Source organism: Lepidochelys kempii, chromosome 6, assembly GCF_965140265.1.
Source record: "Lepidochelys kempii isolate rLepKem1 chromosome 6, rLepKem1.hap2, whole genome shotgun sequence".
Taxonomy (NCBI): domain Eukaryota; kingdom Metazoa; phylum Chordata; order Testudines; family Cheloniidae; genus Lepidochelys; species Lepidochelys kempii.
Genome location: NC_133261.1, coordinates 124,015,969 through 124,040,401, shown reverse-complemented (window position 1 = coordinate 124,040,401; position 24,433 = coordinate 124,015,969). Strand labels below are relative to the sequence as shown.

General features: G+C 42.5%; 1 protein-coding gene across 8 annotated transcripts in view; it reads left to right on the top strand.

Annotated features, from left to right (window-relative positions):
- TMEM260 (transmembrane protein 260) overlaps positions 1-24,433 on the top strand; it is an 86,934-nt gene that overhangs the window by 40,082 nt on the left and 22,419 nt on the right. For 6 of the 8 annotated variants that reach the window (XM_073350023.1, XM_073350026.1, XM_073350020.1 and 3 more), the window contains 5 exons: positions 1,051-1,199; positions 3,391-3,567; positions 4,728-4,781; positions 5,292-5,382; positions 6,485-7,524. In XM_073350023.1, the coding sequence (XP_073206124.1) occupies positions 1,051-1,199; positions 3,391-3,567; positions 4,728-4,781; positions 5,292-5,382; positions 6,485-6,757 (744 nt within the window). In that variant the 3' untranslated portion in view covers positions 6,758-7,524. Of the gene's footprint in view, positions 1-1,050; positions 1,200-3,390; positions 3,568-4,727; positions 4,782-5,291; positions 5,383-6,484; positions 7,525-24,433 lie in introns of those variants that run through there. The other 2 variants (XR_012159604.1, XR_012159605.1) reach the window with 2 other exon arrangements.

Below are 24,433 nucleotides of genomic sequence, written 5' to 3'. Positions count from 1 at the left end.
CCGACGCTTGTGCCCAATCTGTCTTCCCTGGTGTGAGATTGTACCTCTTGCCGCATGCCTCTTTTGCCATTCCTGCCCCCTCCAGCCCCCCTTCTTCCACCTACCAGTTTCCCAGGAGGAGAGCTCTCAGAAGGACATCATCATACCCCTTCCTTGAAGAGAAGAGGAAGAGCTCAGTCAGAGGCAGATGCAGTGATGGGACACTGATCAGTGCTTCTACCTCCGGTGCTCTCTTCTCAGCACCACAGACAACAGGAGGTGGAGGGGGAATAGGCTGCCCAAGTAATCGATAACTGAAAATATTCGGATGTCACTTACAGCCAATATTTGTGCTGTTTGGGAAGTTACTGGACCTGAAGCCTCTTGTGACTGGCCAGCAAAGAGAGAGACTCCCGTGGGTGCAGAAAGGCACCTGGAAAATGTTAAAAGGGGGAGCAAGTCTGTCAGCTGTCCCCACAAGGCATTGCAAGAAGGGAGCAGGTCCCTGGCCCCCACCCCAAGCAAGATGCTGACCATAGTATGCCAGTGATGGGGTTTGGCATTTTGTACAATGTTGCGGCTCTTTTCCTGCACTCTGTGTCCTTTGCTGTCTTGTGAGTGAGATTTTCCAGGCTCCTAGTTGTACAGTTTTTATACAGCTGCCTTAACGAGTCCTTTTATGATTATATCTGTGGTATGTTTGCAGGGTTTATTTCATTCCCCTTGTAGCCCTAGAAGCAGGAAAGAATTATTTAACATGGAAAAGGAGATCGCTTATTTCACTTTGTCACAAATGAGCACTGAAACCTTGAATGTGTAAAATGATCTATTTTGCAAGGTTTTTTGATTTGCCTGCAAAACCAAAATACGCTGCCTAATGTTTAACCAAACTTTAGCCTCTTCGCACATCTCTAGTCAGTGGATACATTTACACATGCAGAGAGGTTTTTCGCTTGAGCCAAATTTTTTTTTTTAATCTGTGCAAACTTACATTTTTTTGTGTATGTGCGGGTGGGGAATTTTGTCTTAAAGTTTAGATCATTTTAATATTTTCTTTATCTTTTGTGGTAGATGATGACTTATGAGTGGTATTTACCAAAGATGTCTAAGCATTTGCCAGGCATCTCTTTTCCTGGGAGGCGGTGGAATCCTGTGGAAGGAATATTACCCGACGGAGCGCTCACGTTTAATCTCCATCATTTTCTCAAAGTAAATAAACAGTAAGCATTTCTTTCCTAAAACCTTTAAGCTTTTTTCCTAAAATTGTTTACATAGCAGCAGCTATTACATTCCAAAAGACCACTTGTCTACACTGACTTCCCCCACTGATTTAATTGAATGTCTAGGCCGAAGTAACACTGTCCAGCTATAACCTTTATTGTTCAGGAGGAAAAATAAAAGGTGATTAATAAAGACTGCTCATAAGATCTTGGCACAATTCAGTTAAAAAAAAGCAAAGCTCCTACATACTTGAAATCACCACGGGTGGAGAGAAAACTGTTGTCGTTTCCCCTTCATGACACTGCAGCCATCTTAGTAGTATAGAATGAAGGTACTCCAGGAATAAACATTGTACAAAAATAGCCTAGTAAGAGCAAAGAAAGGATTAAACACTCACATGAATAAGAATAGCATCCACATTTTGACTAGCCAGGAGAAACATGGCAAGGGCTTCAAGGCATAAGACAATTGTCAGGTGTGGTCAGGAAGAAATGTGTTTCCATTCCATGGTGTGATGGTTCCCAGTTGGCCATGTGCACTGGAGGGGTCTCCTTACCTCACTCTGAAGCATCCAGTATTAGCCATTCCAGAGGTGCAATATTGGATGGAACATTAGACTAATCCACAAAAACTCCCCTTCTAAAGTTAAATGGCCTTGATGGGCGTGTAACACAGCAGTGGTTTCGATATTCAAAGCCCAGCAAGTCAAATGCTGTGCACACCACAGCACTGTGCTAATAACAGTGTGCACCTAATGAATAAAGATTGTGACACACATAGGGGTGACCGTTGTATAAGGATAGGCAATATAGTGCTGAATGTGCAATTGCCAGGTCTCCTAGCTGCAGTTCTCGAGGACAGAGCTGTGTGGTCTGGACACAGGACCGGGACCCGGAACTCCTGAGTTCTGATTTCAGTCCTGACAAAGGCTACGTCTGCAATTCTGAGCAAGTCAGTTAATGCTGTTTCATAACACCAAAGTTCTAATAGTTTTGTTCTGCATTAATTGATAGGGATAGAAAGCCTTGCCTAAGATATTGGTCTGGTAATTTTCCCTTTTTTAATATTGTAAGTAAGTATTTTAACAGTTGACCTCTGGAAAAAACTGTTTCTGCGTGTGTGTGTCTGCATCTGTGTGTTTTCAGACTTAGATACTCTCCTTTCAGCCTGACTGGGTCAGCTGTAGAGCTCACAGACTGCAAGATAACTTCCAGTTTACTATCTGGTGCCCAGTGGTAGGGGTGCTAGAAATACCTTAATAGATTCAATGGAATGGAAGGAGGGGAGGTGGATTACGCAGCACTGGCAGGTACACCTACACGCAGCTGCATGGGGAGAAGGCGGAGTCATTGCCTACGCTTTGGCATAGAAAGGGTTACATTCACTCTGCCCTGGGCAGCCCCTTCCCTGAGTGCGCCCTCTGTTGCCGCAACCTCAGCAGACAGTGTGTGTGTGTGTTGGGCTCCCTTCTGCCCCACATCAGTTCTTCTAGGGGGGATGTTGTTCCTGTAGACTCCTCCCTCCTTCGTTAGCCCCCCAGGAACACCTGAGGAGGAGACAGGCCAAGGTATTGCTCCACTGAGTGGAAGTCCTGCAGCTACTGCAGCCTGTCTCTCTATGTACTAGTGTACACCTGCCCGACCCCCACCTGGAAACTGAATAAGGAGCCCCCTCCACCAACACAAGCCAGGGGAACAGGGGTTCCCCCCTCCTCGCTCTCGCACACACCTGTTAGTCGAGTCCTGCCCATTTCAAGACTGTCCGGGAGACCCATCCCTGCAACTGATCACCCAGCCCACCACCGGCAGGGCCCGTTCTCCCACCTGCCCAGCCTGGAGGTCAGCAGATGACCTGTTTGTCACTGCGGCTGCCAACAGGAGCCTCAGGACAAAACCATCTGCCGCTGGCGCCATGGCTGCTGCAGATGCGAATGGCTGCCAGGCAGGGGAGCCATTATCTGCTGGGATGTTGCAACAGTCCCCCCTCCTTGTCAGTCCCAAGTAGCACATACTCACTGAACTTCTTTCAGATCTTCAGATCTTCTCCCGGTTCATTGCCTGCGCCTTATCCCAGATGCCGTGCTTTGTACTGGGCGACGCTCGGGAGGAGCTGTTTTCCGCTGTAGTGGTGAGCGATGCAGTGAACGCTGGAAGCGTTTACAAATAACGGAGTCTCTCTGTTTGTTGACAGTAAGGAAGCATTTGCCTGCATAGGACTTAACGAAGGGGACTCAACTTGGAGAAAAAGCCATTCACTTTGGCCATGGGGTTCCTGTGACAAATTGGTTTCTTCAGGAACGGTTTTTAACCCAGGAGAGTGGATACATCTTACAAGGAACATCTATAACTGGACTGAAGACTATGGAAGGTATGAAGCGCGACTGTTGCAAATCTTATTTGTCTGTCTTGGCCTCGTAAATCATGAGGACTCTGTGCTGTGTCTTCCTGTTTAATTAGTCTTCTGCCACCAGCATAAACAGTGGGGGAGCTGTGTGCTGCAATGTTAATTCTCGTAGCTGTTCACCTTCAGAGAGGCTCAAACACTGATGCTGTCACAAGTGAAAATGGGTGTAGAGGTGTCATCACAGTCTTCCTCCACCATGGTGAGTGTGGCATCACTCCCCAGGATGGATAGTGTCTGTAGGAGAGAGGCTTGGGAATGGGCTAGTGAGGATCTTTAGGACTGGTGGGGTATTTCATAACTATAGATTTGTTGGCACGTCAAGTCGAAATTATGGGGCAGCCACACAGCTGGGTAGGGGCTCTTATAAAGAGCCATCTCACTCCTTTTCCGGTTGTAGTCAGTGCTGTGATCCCTTGTCTTCAAGAGCACAAAGGCCCCTAGTCACTGGAGCACTTAAATGCATGTCCTTAAGTCCATCTCTATTCAGTGGATCACTTAAGCACATGTTTGAATCCCAGTGAAGTCAATGGCATTTAAACATACGCTTAAGTGCTGTGCTGAATTGCAACTTCTGTTCCCCAATTTAATAATAAAATAATTGTGTTTTTTTTTAAAGTGTAAGATTATAATCTCCATAGTTCCTGCTTATATTACTCTTTCATGCCCGCAGTGTTAAAAATATGAGACACAGGCCAGTTTTGTGACTCACTGGGCTCAGATCTTCTTTTCCCTGTTCACAGGGACCAAGAGTATTAAGGACATCACTTATCTAACTCCCAAAGCGTCACAAACAGAGCTACAAAGGGTGCTTATATCAGGCTGCCCAGGCTGAGAATAGTCAGGGCGCTGTGAGACGTGTAAAAGGAGCAGCAAGAGATTATATCTAGCGAGAAAAATAAGGTTTATCCAGGAGCAGGTTCATTCTGCATTCCTTGCTGCCGTGCCCTAGACTTCATGGCCCCGTTCCTTCTGCCTAGGTGAGTTATAATCTGAGAAGTTGGAGGGGAAGGGGTTTTGTCATAGAGCGCAAGATGATCGTGCAGTGGGTGATATGCCTGGAGTCCAAAGGATGAAACGCAGTGCTGTAGGCAGCGAGGTTGAATTTCACTTTAATTATTTTTTAGGTTTGATCCATCTTCCTGGGAAGCTGTAGCAAATGAAGAGATGTGGCAAGCCAGGTGAGGTTCCCTTCACTTTCCAGCAACCCACGGCTAATGGTTTCAATTTGTTGCCGTGAAACGCATGTCAAAGTGGGTGCTGTAATAACGGGTGTTGCTTTGCCGCGAAGTGAAGTATTTCCCCCTCAGAAAAAAATAAATGTCTAGAGGAAGACTTGCTTATAAGGAAAATTCCCTTCATCCTGTGGATTGTACATCAGCTTGATGAAATGGTTAGAACTGAGTGAATTCTGTTGCGGGGTCCTGCAGAAATGTGGATTTTGCTGTAAATGTCTCGATGAAGGAGAGGATAGTTTGGAGATAGAGTGAGGAAATATATTTGTGTCAAATGTAAATCACAGCAGACTTTCAAGTGGAGGAGAGGTGGGCTTTCATATACAATTATAAGGGGATTTCGTGGTTGCATCTTCCATAAGATAATATTGAAGGTTTTGCCTATTAATGTGAAGTGATCTAGTTGTATTTAAAAATTATTATAATTGTCGTGATGGAGTTTATTCTGTTTTCTAGGATGAAAACAGCCTTCTTTATTTTTGACCTTGCAGAAACTGCTAGCGTGTCTGCAGATATAAAATCCCAACTTTATACATTTGCGTACAACGTAGGTAACTTTTTGTCACCTTTTTTTTTCCTTTTGTTGTTGTTGTCGGCGAGCTATCTCTAGTGCTGTGTTAGTGCCCAGGGCACATACACATAGCTAGATAGCATGAGTGCTGGATGTGTTCTTGTTCATCCAATCCAAGTATATAGCAAATTAAAAGGGGATTGTTCAGAGATTTTATCCATTCCTGTTTCCCGCTTTAAAGGCCTGCCCCCAAACAATTGCAGCAGCATGTCTGGATGGTCATTCAGTTAGCAAATAAAGGTGACGCTCAAAACATCTTCTCTCTAGCTAGCACCTTGTTTTGTCGCATTATGTACTCCTAACCCATGCCAATTGAGCACTGAAGTTCCCTGTGCACACTAGTCCCCATGTCTATGCACAGCTGTGCCAGCATATATAAAATTCTAAAATCTTCGTTCTGGAAATAAGTTGTGCTGTACTTCACACCACTAGAAATATTAGCTGTGACCTCATCAGTGGCTCATTGGTAGTACCTTATTGGTAACGGTATTAAGTGATGCACATTCGCAAAACTAATAATCTCCGTTGGTAGAGATGAGGAACGTCTTAACCCAAGAGATGAACTATTAATAGTTTTCTTTAAATTGTTCCTTGCTGTGTAACATTTTAGAGTTTGAGTCGTCCCCTTGTCAGGCAGATTCCTAAGCATGTGCCTAACTTTGGAGCATGTGAATGGTCCCATTGAAGTCAATGGACTGCTTAAGTCCTGTTTAAGATGTCCTGACCTTCTGAACTATTGGTAAATGTCTTTCCATGCATTACAGCTGAATCTTTTTTCCATAGTGTAACAACTCTCTCAGGGAAATATATTATGTCAGGGGATGGGGTTATATCATTCATTTGCAGCATTCTAAAGAAAACATAGCAGTTCTAGTAAATGACATATTTTTGCCACCCAATGATATTCCAACTCATACTTCTCTGCATTACTACTAGATTGATTTCACAGACATGCCATTCTAGATTGTGGCCATCAAAATGATGTTGATCTTGTCTGTTTTCTTAACACTATAAAATTCTGAAAAAGCCACTAGAGAGAGAAATGTGTGTGCACTTCATATTTTATTTATTTTTACAGTCGTACAAGGAAATCATCAATTCACACAAAAAACATCCAGTCAATTGGCATAAAAACTATGCAATAGCTTGCGAAAGGATGCTGCGTCTGCATAAGGTGGATGTGGACCCTGAAGTGTTGTTATCTGAAACTGTTAAACATTTCCTCCTCTATACGGCAAAAGCAGAGGATGATCCCCAACGAGCCGATATTTTGCAGGCTGTAAAACACCTGAAGAAAGAGCTGCAGGGGCTGAGAAAAATGAAAAAAGATCTGAAGCAGCTGGCTGTATAGAACCCGTTTGTGGACCTGCTTTCTGAAGTGTTAAAATTCTGAAGTCGGGAGGTAAAATTTAATCTGTTAGTTAACAACATGAGAAGGTTTTTTAAATACGACAGACGTGATAGCAGAAGGAAATCAAGTGGCCTCCTGGATGGAAATGTAGCACTGTTCTTTTTTTTAGTTGTCGCCAGATGAAGAGTTCTGGTAGCCAGCGCGCCCTTCACATTGATTTGTGTAGAAAAAAATTTGTTACCAAATTAAGCACTGTGTTTAAAAAAAAAAAAAAAAAAAGTGAGGAAATCCAAAATACTGTGCGTGCAGATACGTCCATTGATTTTATTTGATATGTATAATTACTTCATAAATATATGAAATTCATTTCCTACTAAAAGTTCTTTCTGTTGTAGAGTTTCAGCTGTGTAAAATATCTCTATTTTGTATATCTTTGTGCACAGTATTATACACTTCCATTAGAGAAAGAGTGCGTGTGGGTGTGTGTGGGTGTCTGGGATATAGGATCATTATTCATAGTGGGTGAAGCCATGATTGAGTTACACAAGTTATCCAGAAAGAGTGCTGGTAAAACCTTTACACCTCACTACTCTCTCACACATCCTGTAGATGTCACAGATGCTACAAAAAATAGTTTTAGGAATGTTTTAGAGCATTTTCTCTGAACTATTTTTCGTCTTTCCTATGGAGCCAAGTGAGTTGGTTACCATGAATCGAACTGTGTCAGGCTCAAGGGACCAATAAAATTGTCTAAAAATGACCTAAAATAGCTGGTCTGTATTTTATTTTGTTACTGATATTTATTCCTTTTTATTTGGTCTTTCAAGGGCTAAAACTGAGTGCTGGGCCCCCACTGGCAAGGTAGGAATTTTACCTTCCCAGTGATTATAATGTTCCCGTTTCTAGCCTTGCAGGCCCTTGAGATATTTTTAGATTTAGAGAAGCTGTCGCTGGCCCACAATGGAATCTTGGTGGAGGTAATTTTTGGGGAGAAAGAGGAAACATTTATGTGGCAGGTTGATATTTTTTTCTTCTTCTTTTCAATTACCACTGATCAAAGCTATTTTGAGGTTTGGAACCTTAGAAGAAGTGGAGATTGTATAGTGAGCAGAGTGCAGGAGAAATGGTCAAAGGTGCACTATATGTTTATCACATGGCTCTGCAATTTATTATATGGATTTCCGCCCCATATATATATATATCTGTCTGTGCATATGTGATTCTGGACTGTTACTCCACTTACGAACTCTGATATTTCTCAGATATTCTTCATGTGTTGGTCTGTGTTTTTAAATGTAACAGATTCATTCCATTCCATAAAGGCTTAAATGGACACTGAGTACTTAAAGATCACACTTCTGTCTGAAAGTTCTTACCCTCCAGTTGTTACGTTACAATATTAGAGAAAAATATTTTCCTCTCTTTCTTTCCATTTTGGTCACTGTGTACATTTGGCAGCACGTTTTGAATAGTCAGTTGCTCAATGTTTGAGGTGGGGGATTTGCAAACACTGAGAAGAATGGGAACATGTGGTTATAAAATCAGAAAAATTGCCAGCGTGACTCAGAGCTTGTCTACACGAAAACTTAGTTGTGAGCAAGTTGGGGTGCTAAATGCACTAAGCGCATGCACCAAGTGTCCGGGTGGACCCTGCTGCTGCGCACTAAAAATTTCCTTTGATCTGTGTTCCCTTTGTTCCGCATTGATCTACCTCACTTTGAAATGAGAGGTGGGAGCTTTTAGCATATGACAGACACTGAGTGCATGACGGGCTAGCGTGGGGTGGATTTACACCTCAGCTTGCCGTGAGCTAAGGCTTCATGTAGAAGTCCTCAGGTGTGCTTTTAACTCATTGTTTTGCAATTGACTAGATTTCAGGTTGATAGTACCCTTCCATTTTGTCAATTACTGTATAAGTAAAGCATTCATATAAAACTACAGTATATCATACATCCCTACATACCAGCCTTTTAAAATAAGCATTCTTCTCCCTTCTCTTGATCCGTCCTTCAGCACAATGGATGACATTAGAAACTCTGGTTTTTTGACTGCTTTTGTTCCCTATATTATTCACAATCCGTTCAGGCAAATATAGTTAGGCAATTTCTATCTTGATTTGATGCCCAGTCTTAGCTGTATAGCCCTGAAATAATTTGAAGCCTTTGTGGATTCTAATGCCTACTTGGGAAAAAGCAGAGCCACACAGACATTTAAACTGTGATCTGATTAAAATAAAGTGTCATCTCTATTTTAGTAAGTAGCAACGCAGACCAGAGAAGAATTCTCCCACAGATAAATACATTCCCTGGCTGGAAAATTATTGGAAATGTGGAGCTACTAAACAGCTATTTTAAGGGGTTGGGAGGGAATTTCCCTGGATTATCTACTCCCAATACATGTGTGCATGCATATGTAGGTAGATAGAAATAGATAGTGTGTGTATCTAGAGCTGAAAAATATCACTGATGTCAGACTGTGAAGGTAAAACTTCGGAAGCAACAGAAGTTTCAAGATTCCGTTTAATAAAACCATTTGGATTAGGTCTGCTGGTACTTTTACCCAAAGCAATTGTTCTGAGAACGTTGCAAAGCCTACATGCTAAATGGCAATGCTCAGAGAAGCTGGCAGAAGTTTAATTTTTATCGGCTCCTCTTAGGTGGCACCCTAAGTTTATCAAACAAGCAAAGCTGATAAAGTCTTCGTTAGTCTCAGTTGCATGAATCGGTTGCCAAGTAAACAGGATTTTGCATTTTCCTAATTACTTTCATATGTGTGTTTTACCTCTATTTGTTCTCTTGCAGAACTGGTTCTAATAATTAGCCAGACTCCTGCTGCCTAAATGTAAAAAAGGAGACTTCTGAGGGTTTCTCTTATAAATTCATTTCTGTTACAAGCATCTTTTATACATATTACTAAAGGGAGCGCACTAAGAAATGCAAATAATAGTTCTTTATTTTATTATGACAGTTAATTAATAGCAACCTGTTTTAATGAATAAAGTCACTCAAAGTCCTTCAGCACTTCCTAAGTAGAGGCCAGAATCTGTAGGGATTCTTTTCCCCCCAATTGTATAGCTCCTAGACTCCAAGCACTATATAGGCCTCTGTATAGAAATGCTCACTAATGAAGAGGGAGGGCTAGAAGCTTGTCTGCATTCAAAGATCACTGGTGAGTCATTCAGCAAGAAAAGGCCCCTTACTAGGAATAGTCACAGTTCCGTGGCATTGTACTAGCAAAAGGGTCTGATCAAAGGTCTCCTGTGGAGCTTGCATGGTTCCTTTTCAGACTACGACCATAATTAAAACCACTAATTCTCTTTTAAAATGCTGCAGGATGCCATGTAGGCATCTGTCTGGAGTGTCCTTTGTGATGTCATAAGCTGTTAAGGACCAGTGCCGAGGGCTTTTGAGTGAAATGCCAGTCATGAAGGTGCTTCAAGACAAGGGTGCCTCTAAAGGCTTGACAGGGCCTTGACTACACAATTCGAGCTGAATTTGCCCCTTGTCAGCTGCCAGTAAATAAATCTCAAAGGGGGAAAAGCTGAAGTTTCATTACCTGATCCGTGGGGCTTTGTTGGTTTTGGCATCACACAGGGGAAGCTCTTGCCCCTCCATTCTCTGGATTTGAAGATGTCCATTGGAGCCTGCAGAGTCTGGGTAGGGTTCAGAGCGGAACCTTTTGAAGAGTGTCAATAGTTGTAACAGTTCAGCTGTTAGGAAGACAAATAAATGGAGGAGCTCATTAATCCCTTTTTGGCTCTCGGTGCCTTTTGCCCTTTTATCACAGCCTTATTAGGCTCCTGCTCATCTTGAACCAGAAAAAATGAATTGAAGTTGTTGAGTCCTAATTGGCAAAGACTTTTAATCATGGGCCAAGAAATTTCACTGACTTGAAAGTAACTTCTCCACAGGGAGGAACCAAAAAATGCTTGGTTTACTTTAAAACAAAACCAGACCTGTTAGGGTTCAGTGCAGTGTAAAACGTTAAGCAAGTACTTGGTAAATGGGCGTGTCTGTGCTTACACGATGTACAGTCACTGCTTATAAAATAATCATGGTGCCAGAATCCTAACAGAGGGATATTCTGTTCTGAAATTGACTTGGATTTTGGGTGTCTGCATTATCATTAAATAGCCATGAATGCAATATAAGCATCTATCCACTCAAAACAGCGCACGTCCATGGCCAGGGAATTGTTTTATATGGTGGAAAAGTTGATATCAATCATTTGCAATCATTTATACAGGACATGAAGTGTAATGATACCGCATAGTTTCCATATGCCCAGTGATGATTTTGATCTTGGGATATTGCCCCGTATCTAACAACTGTGATATCTCATTAAACCAGTGGCTCTCCACCTTTCCAGACTACTGTATCCCTTTCAGGAGTCTGGTTTGTCTTGTGTAGCCCCAAGTATCACCTGACTTAAAAACGACTTGCTTACAAAATCAGACATAAAAATACAAGTGTCACAGCAAACTATTACTGAAAAACTGCCGACTTTCTCATTTTTACCATATAATTATAAAATAAATCAATGGGAATACAAATATTGCACTTACATCTCAGTGTATGGTATACAGAGCAGTATAGACAAGTCGTTGTCTATATGAAATTTTAGTTTGTACTGACTTCGCTAGTTCTTTTTACGTAGCCTGTTGTAAAACTAGGCAAATATCTAGAGGAGTTGTTGCACCCCCGGTAGATCTCTGCATACCCCTCTGCATACCCCACTGCACTAAACAAATAAAAAGGGTTAGAATCAACCAATCCATAACTGTAGGCACTTAGGTGTTTTACTGTAAACTAATATTTTGTTTAAACAGAGATTGTGTTAAATACAGAATTAATTTAGGTGTGTTTTCCTCCCTCCACAAGTCAAACAGAAAATAACTGTTTCCGTGTTTCAGATACTTTTATATTTATACTAAAAATGTCTCATGGTCCAGCACAGCCTGAAAAACATCAGGGTCATGCATTATGGCACAAAACCCTTTCTCTGGTTTTCAGGACTTAACTTGTGTGTTTTGGAAATTTACCAGACTAGGCTTCAGCCTTAAGGATGGTATTTACAAGCTTAGATCTGAACAAAAAAGTCCTGATGAGTTGCTGGCTTGCTTTAAGACATCTGGTTAACTGCAGCACCCACTAAGAGATGCCGGGGGAGGATTGTCCGTATTGCTCATCCTGACACTTGTCACAAATGCAAAACAGCTCTAAAGCCTGTACTCACAAATGAATGAGTCATGTTTCCAGGGAATTCTGGGAACATTTAAAGGACAAGATCTTGGCACATCATTACATGAGCAAACATGCAGCTAAAGCTTCTGCAGTGATCATGATATCAAATGAAGACATCATTGTCAGTACCCTCTAAAAGTCTGTTTAATTTGGATCTGCATGGCAAGTCTAATTCAAGCACCAATCATAGAGCGATGTTCCTACCTGGAGATAGTCTGAGGTGTATATAAGCTAAGAGTTTTCCACAAGAAATGTGTCTTTGCAATTCTGTAGTAAGATTTTTTATTTTTTAATTTCTAATCCCTGTATAATAAACCAGCGTATAATCTTGGGGCAAGATTTATTGATGTAAAAGAATTACTGAATGGTGACTGTTTGCAAGTTTCAGACTCCACCCCGTGAATGCAGATCTGGAGAGTTTACTACTCTCAAAGCTCCATATTCATGGCAAGTCAGTGGCGTTACAGACTTTTAAAGTTGGCATCCAGTCTGACTGGTGTCCGTATATGTCATAAATAATTTAAAACGAAATTAGTGTGAATTGCAAGACCTAATTTTCTGCAATCAGCCATTTGGTTAAAGTTGAGTTACTAAGATTCAAAGAGAATGAAAAACAATACACAAATCCAAACAACCTTCTCACAGTATGGTCTCTCTTTATAAAGCCTATGAATGCTCTTAAATATGCCACAAGATACTTAGGGGTGAAGCACGAGAACGCTGCAGATCAAATGTATGAACGACCTGCTAAACTTTGAGAACCTTGAAAACAAACAAATAAATAAATAAAAGAGAAGCAACCCTCCCCCCCCCACCACACCTGTAACCTTTTTTGATACATTTCGTATTTTTTGTATGTTTTTTTTTTTAACTTTGGACTTTGATTCAGGAGCTCATGCCTTAATGTAAAAGCGCTTTACAATTGATGTCTGAGGAAAAGGTAGCCCCTTTACTGTTCATAGCTACTCCCGAAAGGATGTCTTAGTATGTCTTGACTTTTTTGTTACATGCAAAAACTTGACATTTCAGTTAAAACTTGTTAAAAAATGAGAGAGACCGAAGATGAAGAGAAGGATCTGCCTCAGTTTACATCAGCTGAGGTTGTGGTTCAGATGTGTTCTATTGGTGGTTTTTAATGCCAGATAATCTTGTTTCCCTAATATAACACAGGGCTTATCTTGAAGTTTTGCTTTTTGTATTGCTACTAAATTGTCTGATGTATAGATATGAATATATTGATCATCAGTGAATCTGTGATTCATAACACCTTCATCTACTCTCATGTTTCGCCCACATATGTTTTTGCATGGGGAGGAATAAGATGATTGGTGGGGTTGAGGAACATAAAGGTCATCCCAGATATTATGATGTAGGCTTGTGATGTTACTTCATTTTAAAACACAGGAGAAATAAGCTAATTCATAAAACATTTTTATATGGAATTAGTTCTTGCCAGCATGCAGAAAAACACTTTGCAGACAGATGTAAAGATGCGGTTCAGAAGCAGGGAAAATGTATTTTAAAAACCATACATTCATAAACTGATTTTCTTGGAAACTGATCAGTTGCATTACCATGATTAGTCAATTCCACACCTAAACTCTTTTGAAGAATTCCGTTTGGTTTTGGTAGGAAAAGCCCATTTTTACAGTTGAGACAGTTTGAAACACCAGTAATTCTGGTTTTAAATAAAGAGATTATTTCAGAAAATACAGGCATGCATCTCTCCCTTTTGTGAGAGACTTTAGAATGTGGGCTTTAAGATTAGAACAGTACATTACAGTGGTATGTTGGGATGATTGGAATTGTTCAGGGGTTTGTTTGTTTTTTTTCCTAAGATTTGCTTTGAAACTTTTCATTATGCATTTACATGTTCTTTTCTTCAGTTGTTGTCATTACTTCTCTCTCTGAGTGTTTCCTATTTAGACTTCATATTATGTAAAAAATCAACTGGTTAAAGTTTAACCTCAGTTGTTTGTTTTTCTGCCAGGAAAACTACAGTACAATAACCGCTGTGCCGATCTGACAAATTTGTATAGTAAATTTGAGTCTGTGACAATACGTGGCTTTAGAATATTTTCCTTAAAAAACACTAAAGTAGTATCCAATGTCTAGCAAGATTATTACATCGGGGTAGGTAGTAGCCATAGTAAAGTAGATTTTAATTAAAATCCTTTTTTACTCCACTCATAATATGCTGTCTATGCATTAAAAGGTACTATGACTTTACCAAACTCCTAGATAATTCATTACCTAGCATTACTGGTGTAGATATTCACCTATCTGTTCTACTAGAATAGAAAACAAACTGCCTAATACTACTCATATTTACTATCTAAATACTGTTTATTGTGTACATGGTTCTCTCATCCCTCTCTGTTACACCTGATGATGTCACCATAGTAATGAATCTTTCTGTTTTAGGATTCTGCTAATCTAACCTTGTTTGGTCCTCTGGTTCCTGTCCTCTGCAACATGCAAGAGAGCGAGCTACTGTAATGTTCCAATCCTGGAAATGCTGATGCTCACAATTAACCTTACTCAAATGAGTAAGTTCCATTGACATCAGGGAACTACTCACATGAGTAAAGTTAAACACTTGCATAAGTGCTTCCACATCAGAGCATTTGTCTTTGATAATGCATATAAAGGAAACATACTATTTAGAAACATCAGAACTCTGATCTGATGAAGTGAGCTGTAGCTCACGAAAGCTTATGCTCTAATAAATTGGTTAGTCTCTAAGGTGCCGCAAGTCCTCCTTTTCTTTGTGCGAATACAGACTAACACGGCTGTTACTCTGAAACCTATCAGAACTCTGGGGATTCTACTGTATCCTTGAGATTTTAATTTTTTTAAAATTACAGTTACATTGTTTAGTTCATTTTAATTCTTCGTGCAGCCACGGGTTGTTGAGAGACACTGTTTGGGAAGAGTGGGTGACCCTTAAATACCATAATTCTTTCCAAAGATGGTTTGGGATTTTGTGGTTTCATTAGCATTTGCGGATAAAAATATATTTAAATTGGCATTATGCTAAGTGATTATTCTTACAGGATGTGAAATTAAATAAATTTTGCACAGCATGAAATTAGTCCTGCCATGTACTGAGTTTGGTGGCAGATCTTTTGGTTTGGACAGTGAACAAGGCCGGATGGCAAAGAAACAAAACAGGGCGGGAGGAAAAACACTACCAAAGGTAAGTCCTTGTAGCAAAAATATTTTTGGCTGGATCAAATATTAAACCTGCTACTACAGATTTCACGCTTTGCATTCTGAAAGCAGATGCAGAGAGATGATGCCAAAAATTAATAGGAATAATATTACTTGCCTTGTGTACTTTACCCAGCAGAGGGCACAACAGATAAGTACAGTATTGTGTGCATTTCTGACTTAGTAGAGTCAGACAAGACTTGTTTGTAATTGCTTTTGTAAAAATATGTAGCTGCATGCTTGTGTGCTTATTTACATTTTGGAATGTGATTCAGAATATAGGGTTTAGATTTATAACTTTGTTTTGATCTATCAATGCATAGGAGACTTTCGTTTGTTGCAAGCTTTATGTTTACAAATCCACCATGTTAAATTGCTGGATTTAATCATTAAAGTACAGTGAATTATTGCAATTTTTGTTGGTTATTTTTTAAATATAATTCAAACTTTCAAAGCCTTAGTAGGAAAAATCTCCCAAGGTCTTTTTTTCTTTTTTTAATTGACTTTTTAGAAAGTGTAAATGAAAATTTCAATAAATATTAAAAGGTTAGGAGATGGGGAGAATGCAGAAAAAGGAGTATGTCACATTTTATTCAGGAAAAAGTGTGTTGTTTTGTATATATTTATATATGTGTGTGTGTATATATGTATATGTATAAAATAACAAGATGCTCAATAAATATTGGAAAAAAGTAAATCGTTGCAATTCCAAAATCAAATACTATGCTATAAAGAATGGCTGAGCTATTTATATTTGAATTAGAAAAGAAATGAGAAAATGCTCTAAGGAAAAAAGAATTTTAAGGGTTTAAAAAACACAAGTGTGTGATAGTATTAAATTAAAGCCTCAATAAACATGGAAAGAAAATGTTTAAATATTTGTCGTCTTCACTAGTTTAAAAATAGAAATTTTCCTTAAATATAGTACTTTATTATATTCAGTAAATAGTATTAACTGAAGAGAAATGTAGTCTTCTGAATAACTAAACTCTACAACTCATAGTTTTCATGAAGTAAATTATATAGTGTAGCATACAGTAAATATGTACTCCATAGTAAAATGTCATTTGGAGATCCTGGTTCTTAAAAACACGAACAATGATGTCCAGTGCCCCCTAACTATCTCACAAATGAAGAAGTGATCAGAAGGGGGAAAAGATATGAAAACAACGACATCCTCTAACAAGCCAAATTAACACACATGAAGTCCTTTTTGTAACTGCAAAGCTTGCGGGGGTTTTGCTAAAGGTAGAGCTCACCTTAGCAATCTTCTCAAAAAGACGCTGAAAGTACATGCTCCCTACCGGTTCCTCTAGATATAAAATGAAAGAATCGTTGGAGCAAATGAACATTCCATGTAAACAAGCTTAGCACTGGACTTGCATAGCAAAAATCTGTTTTCATGTTTTAGTCTCTTTTGTTTTAGATTTATTTAAATCAATGCTTTCCAATTATGGGGTTGTTTTTGGGGGGAGGGGTTGCAATTTTCCAATGTGTCTGAGTTAAATAAGACTCTTAAAGTATCTCTGCAGAGTGGTTTAAAAACTGAAGAATCTGAGAGATTGTAAATCTGTGTTTTAAAAATAAAAAAAGTCAAATGAGAGCCGGTTGGAGCTTCTAATACTGAGCTGATTAAGAGCAGTGGTTATATAAAGAGCAGCCAGAGTCCATATTGTAAGTAAGTATTATTGCATCCATGAGAAATACAGCTCTAAAGCTTTTAAGGGTTGGTGTGGCTTATTGGGGTTTTTTTTAGTGAATTAAGTGCTGATGAAAGATGCTAGATTGCCAGCTTTGAACACTCCATTCCTCTATTTAGCCCCAGAACCTACCTATGCACCAGAACTGTGCAGTTCTAGCCAGCAGGTACTGGATTCAGCCTAAGGCGAGTCGGGAAAAGGAGGCTTGGGTGTTCACACCTGACCACAGACTAACTTTGAAAGAGGATTCATGTGGATATGCGAGTCCTGAGATAAAATGAATTTAGGAGCCATGTTACTAGCAAGGAGGAATTGTGACTCTGCTTGGAGTTGGAAACCCTTTGTGCTGGTGATGCACGGGTCCATGCAGAAGGTGACTGTGGTGTGTTGACTTGGGGTGGGATGGGTTTCATGATCACCATGGGATAGACCTGCGTGGTTTCTGTCTCACGTAGGTGGGCACATGCTAAGGCTTGGCGTTGGTGTGTGAAGGTGGATATGCAGCCTGCTGGGACAGCACAGGCCTCTTCTGTCCACAGCCAGGTATACAGTGGGCCCTAGAAACCCCTTCTCTTGTAATGTCACCATGCTCCTTTGCTTTGGCTGAGTTTCATTCAACGCGTCAGGAGTTTCCAGAAGCATGTTCTGAATAAGCTTTTCCCTCAGCTGCCTGCAAGATGTCCTCCCCTCCTTTCTGGGGAATGCCTGAACCCATTATAAGTAGACATTGTTCATGCTTCCCTTCATAAGAGCAAGCTGTTTACCCTCCTAAAGCAAATGGTGGTGAGATTCTTGTTCAGGAAAACTTCTCTTGTTAACCTTGCCAATTTCCTGATGTCTCAGCTTTCTCCTTTTTGTAGCAGATTAGTGGGGAAGGTCTAGCATTAGACCTTGGCTCATTGTGGAGAATGCACTTATTTCTTGGGCTGCCAGTCTTCTGGGGATGAACAGAGTTCAGACCTCCTTGCTCATATTATTAGGTCTTTCTGTGACATGTGACATATTTGATTATGAAGCACTCACTCTTTACTCATCCACAGGACCTGGCAGGGATGAATGGGCTGGGTTTACAGTGGTGCCATTTATTCTTTTTGGGGAGGACTGAAAGAGCTTCATTGGGTAATTTCTCCCAACTCCCTAAGATTCGCATATGCAGTGCTACCTTCTGTTTAATGTGTATGTGAAGCCGAAGTAGGAGGCTGAGAGTTGCTCTGGGTTACAGTTGCAGAATATACTCAGATACCATGGTGATAAGTGTGGTGTCTATACCTAGATATGCTGATGATTCTCACCTCCACCTGGATTCTAAGGTCACCTTGCCAGGCATGGGAGGAAAGTTATGGTTCTGAATGAAAGCCAGATGGCATACATTCTGTAAGAGCAAGATGGGCAAGGAAAAACTTCTGAATTGCTTGGGTCCTGGCTGTCCAAAAAGTGACTTCTGTTACTGTACCTTCTGATCCCACCAGAAAGCTCTTTGTGCCTCCTCCCACTTTGGAGCCCCGAGTGAAGGAAGACACCACATTTGTGGAGGACATCTCTGGACCCTGGAGTTATCTGCCTTTTGTGCTTTCTCACGGTTCAAGTGTGAAGGCATTTAGGATGCAGTTCACGTAGGTTTTTTCCTTTAAATGTAGGCTTGTATTGAAGTCCTATCGTATGCTTTTGTTCACTCTGGCTTTTCCTTAAATTGGTCACGTTGCCAAAGGGTTTTTAGCTCATCAAGCCTGAATAGAGAGGGTAGAAGCTGGGAGTGGATTTGATCTGAATGCACTGTTCTCGACAGTAGTTAGCTGCATAGTCCGTAATGCACCCGGAGATCATAGCGATGAGGCCAATATAAACAAACAGCTGGTACAACATGGGCAATAGTTGTGTAACTTGCACCACCCTGCCACGCAACCTGCTGCTTTGAACGTGACTATATCTAGGGCTCAGGCCTTTGTGTCTGCTCAGTCCTTGGCCTCTCTAATGAGTGTGCTGACAGGGATGGGGTGGTGGGGCAAGGCTGTGATGTTGTTCCCTGTCCAGTAGGAAATGGACTGTGAACTCAAACTCATTACACGCAGGTCACCATGAGTTGGCAACAGCTTTCGGTCACTACTAAACAAGGCTGGATTGAACCTATCAGGCAGAGGTGAAAGCTGCATATCCAGTCTCAATCCCTTCCTGTGAGCAGCACTGCGTTTACAGTGGCGCCGTGGCACCAGACCCACACGTGGAAGGGGCCCATAATGACGACATGGGGGCCCCCAAAGAACTAATCCTGCCCTGGCCACAGGCCGACTGCAACTTCCCAGTGGGGCTGAAACACTCAGCAGCCCAGGAAGTGCAATGCACAGGGTGCAGCCGGAACTGGGTGTTGCGGTTTGTGCTGGGAGGTGTAATTCATGCACCGCTGCGCTCTGCTGGGGCCCTAGGACCTGCGCTGCCAGCTGTACGACTAGTCCCACGATGTCCCATGCCATGCTGCGAGCTGCCCCAGTTGAAGCAGGCAGAGCGGACCAAAAAAACCCCAAGCGAGGAAACAGTGCAGGGGGCAGGTTCCTGGTAGGGATGTAAAAGTGTAACCGGTTAACTGATAAGCATCACTCTTCTCGCTTTGGGCTTGCCAGTTAACGATTATACCCTGCTGCTGGCCGAAGCCCAGAACCCGCAGGGCCGGCGGCTGGGGTGGTGGCAGCGGGCGGTGGAGTCGGCAGCGGGCGGTAGAGTCCCCAGTGGCGAGGGCTGGGATCCCGGGGCGCGAGGGCTGGCAGGGGAGCCCTGCATAAAACATGGGGGTGCTGCAGCACCCCCCCGCCCAGTTAAATGTTGAACCGTGTAACTGATACAATTTTAATCAGTTACACAGTTACTTTTTTTATTTACATCCCTAGTTCCCCGCGCTGATCCTGCCACACCCTCCTCTCCCATGGGGCACGGGGTGAGGGTTCCTGGCTCAGTCCCACCCCCATCCCTGAGTCGCCCCACTCTCCTGGGGTGAAGGGGAGCTGGGGGAAGCAGAGGTGCTGTGCCTCCTGCCATGCGGACCCCGGCGACCCTGATGACCAGCCGTGGGCTCCTGGACACCGTCTCAACCCTGCACCTTTGCGCCGAGAGGTGGGGGGGAGTCTTTATTTGTGGTGCCTGGGGGCCGGGGCACAGTGACAGCTGGGATGGGTGGGGCTGGCTGCTGTGTCCCCTGCCAGTGGGAATGCCCAGAAACTGCGCCCCACACTCTGGGGAGCGAAGGGGGTAGAGCACAGGGGGGAAGGGGCAGTTGTGGGGTGAGTCCGGGTGCAATGGGGCAGCTGGCGGTGACTCTGTGGGGAGGAGGGACAGGAGAAGCGGAGTGTGAAGGTGGGGATTGGGTGTGGGTGGGCAGAGGGAGGTAGGGAGGGAAGAGTCTGAATTGAAGGTGGGGGTTGGGTGTGGAGGGCAGAGGGAGGGAAGAGTCCAGGTTGAAGATGGGGGTTGGTTCTGGGGGGGCGGGGGGCTCAGTAGAAGTGAGGGAGGTGACAGTTCTAAGGTGAAAGTGGGGGATGGGCAGTAGCAGGGAGGTTGAGGAGAGTCCTTGTGTGAAGGGGGAGGTTAATTGTGTGGGGGGAATAGTAAGGGGGTGGGGAGAGGAGAGCCCAGTTATGAAGGTTGGGGTACGGGCTTAAGAATGGATTGTGTAGCCTTGGTGGTAAAATGTGTGTGTGTGTGTGTGTCTCAATGGCCCTTTCTCCCTGCAAAAGATGGGCACCAGCAATTTTCCTCCCCACACTCCACCCCCGTAATTTTACTGATTCACTTGAAGTCATGAGGGACAGTGAGGCAAAGTGAGAAATAGGCTGAAGAAACTAACTTTTTAAAAAGTTTTGTAAACATTATTGTACCAAACTCGAAAATCTAGCTTTCAAAAAATGTATTTACAAAACAACTTTGGGGGGAGGAGATGGTGGTGGGGAGATGCAGGTGCCACTCAACTGACTGCTACATCCGGGCTTAATATGGCCCATAAATGTGCTAATTAAGCACTTGTGTTCAGGGCCCCAAGCAGGTCCTCAGTGTTTACACAAAAAAGATAAAACTAACAAACAACCCCCTCCCACACAAGTAAACCAAATTCAAGAGTATTCTGGGTATACTGATGCTAGCCCAGTTTGTTCTCTATGGGCTGAGTGGACCTCTCAATCAAGCGTGGCTTCAAATATCTTACTTTGTTTCTGAATAAAAGTTTTCATCCCCACTCCAGCAGTACTGGGTTTACTATGGTGCCAATGGCACCGTCGTGCTGGGCCCACACTCAGAAGGGGCCCATAACAACTACATGGAGGCCCACAAATATGTTTGGTGCTGGGCCCGCAAAAGGTTAATCTGGCCCTGCCTGTGAGTTTGTGTTTGGCTGTTTCCCAGTTTCTCCTTAACATGGACTGAGGGTGTCGATTCTGTTGACAGAGCTGCCCTGTGGAAGGACCTCTGAGGCACTGGTGTTCCCAACATCCTCCTGAGGTTAATTCAAGATCTACATGTTGATTCAGAGGGATGGGTGTGATGAGGGACCCATAGGTCTGACAGGTTTTACAGAAGATCCAGGGTGAAGCAGGGCTGTTCTGCCGCACAATGGATTGGCTCCTTGACCGTGTCTCCAGAAATGCTAGTATACTGTAACTGTAGGTTCAGCTACCAACCTGGATCATGCAGATGATGTCATCCTGTTTGGCCAGGACACAAACGACCTTAAAGATGCACTAGAGAGCTTCCAACGTGTGGCAGCTGCCCTTGGACTAAGGATTTCTTGGGCAAAAACAAATATCCAGAGTGTCAGTGCAAAAGTCGTGATACAAGACATCTGGGCTACCAGACAAATCATGTAAGTAATGCAAGATTTCATTTGTCTAGGCAGTAAATTGCCATTAAATGGACACATCCAGCCAGACATCCTAAGGAGAATCGGTTTAGCAGTCTCAGCCATGTAGGACCTGTATAGGGTCTGGAGACAAAAGAAGATGAAATTGTATACGAAAGCACGAATTTATCAAACCTGTGTATTTCCAGTCTTTTTATATGGATCTGAAACTCTGTGTTCCTTAAACAAGACATCAGGAGGCTGGAGGCATTTCAAGTGCATTGCCGGTGACGTCTGCTAGGCGTAAGGTGGTTTGATTTGATCAGTAATAGGGATGTATTATTAAGAACTGGCCTCAATCATAGAATATCAGGGTTGGAAGGGACCTCAGGAGGTCATCTAGTCCAACCCCCTGCTCAAAGCAGGACCAATCCCAAATTTTTGCCCCAGATCCCTAAATGGCCCCCTCAAGGATTGAGCTCACAACTGTTTAGCAGGCCAATGCTCAAACCACTGAGCTATCCCTCCCCGCAGTTTCCTTTTTCCACTCAAGAGGATTGAAGTCAATGTCGGTCACCACCGGCTGGCACTTTTTCGTCATACAGCCCATCTTGGACACAAAGTCCCTGCACAGTGAGCCCTGGAGATTAGATGTGAGGTCAGGAAGGGACACTGCCCAGTCATGGACTGGCAATGGTCACACGGCCATCCGCAATTAGCCTGGCTGCACCAGATCAGAAATAACTCTGTGGAGCTTTTACATGCCTGGAATAAAGACATACAATGTGGCCATGGGCGTTCGGTGCTGTCTAAGCATGTTGGTGGTGGTGATGAGGCTAAAGAAATTAGAAAATGTAAAAATCTGACCTTTGTCCCCTTACTAGCCCCTAGACCACTGCAAGCAAGTAAATTGGATTGCAGATGAAAATATTCTACCTCAGAGAATGGCACTGGGTGCTAACGACAAATGTCCTTGTCTGTAGCTACTGAGCACCTCTGCTATTCCCACCAAGTGACCCAAGCCCCTCCCAATTGTTCTTGGAAAGCCCCCCCTACCTGACCTCCTCATCTACCCCTCCTGACTTGAACCTGGGCTGGATGATGGAGACCCTTCCACAAACTCCAGACATGCCCCTCTCATGACCTCAAAACCCTCCAGTTCCAGGTATCATGCACTTGGAGGGTTAATGATTATGGCTCTGTACTGATCATTTCCAGGCTGTGATGAGTAACTCTTGGCTCCTTCTGGAAATGCTCTTCACAGTGTTTTGCTTTCATCGCATGGAAAATGGGCTGTGCAAATAGCCCTTCAGTTAGAGGTGAGAAGTAAATCAAGCCCTTCTATGTCCAAATTGCACTCCAAGGAGGAGAAAACCACTCCACTGCCAGACCTTTTTTCTTCCCAGCAATCCACCATAGGGAAACTTCTCCTTCCTAGCCCTCCAATGGGAACAATGTGAAAAAACCTTCTGCATCTGGAATTAAAGTTCTAAAACAATTACCAAATAATCTGTGGTTTTTAATTGTGTTGTGTGTACCGAGTGCAAAATGCCAATCTCTTAACCATACTTATCTTTAGGATGTGGATTAGAATGTCATAGACATAAATATCTCTGGACTTGTGCTAACAGTATGTTTTACTTAATTTCACTGGTAGAAGACAATATACAGCATCATCTGGTAAATTGCTTATTCCCCGGTCATGATAGTTGCATGGAAGAAAAGGTATAAGCCAGGGCAGCAGGGTTAGAGTCACAAAGCTACAGAGGATCAATTTAACCTGCACACCTTGATTATGTTGTAAAGTTCATGGTTTTTAACAGGAGACTAAGTGAAGCTGCCTAATTTCTATGAGTCAGATTCTCCACTGTTTTACGTCAAGCATTTGTACTCACGTTGATTGGGTGTAATGGCTACAGAATGGGGAGAATGAGACCCAGTAAGTTACACCTTTGTAGAGTCACTGTTGTTGTTTGATTGTCACGATTATTCATTATTTGTATTTCAGTAGCCCCCAGAGACTCTGGCCCCATAGTGCTAGGCGCTATACAAATATGTATGACATACTATACCTTAGAGGAGCATCTTGTAATCCCCATATTCCTTATCTGTATATAATTGTGATATTGCATATAAAGCAGGCCATGTGAGGTATCAGGGAAAAGGTTATGATTCGCTGAAAGTCACTGTTCTTTCTAAATATGTATATCTTTAATGCATATGAAAGTATGAGATTGTATTGTATGGTTACTGTGAAGTAACCATACAATACAATCTGGAGTACTGTGTCCAGTTTTGGGCCCCACACTACAAGAAGGATGTGGATAAATTGGAGAGAGTCCAGCGAAGGGCAACAAAAATGATTAGGGGTCTAGAACACATGACTTATGAGGAGAGGCTGAGGGAGCTGGGATTGTTTAGCCTGCAGAAGAGAAGAATGAGGGGGGATTTGATAGCTGCTTTCAACTATCTGAAAGGGGGTTCCAAAGAGGATGGCTCTAGACTGTTCTCAATGGTAGCAGATGACAGAACGAGGAGTAATGGTCTCAAGTTGCAGTGGGGGAGGTTTAGATTGGATATTAGGAAAAACTTTTTCACTAAGAGGGTGGTGAAACACTGGAATGCGTTACCTAGGGAGGTGGTAGAATCTCCTTCCTTAGAGGTTTTTAAGGTCAGGCTTGACAAAGCCCTGACTGGGATGATT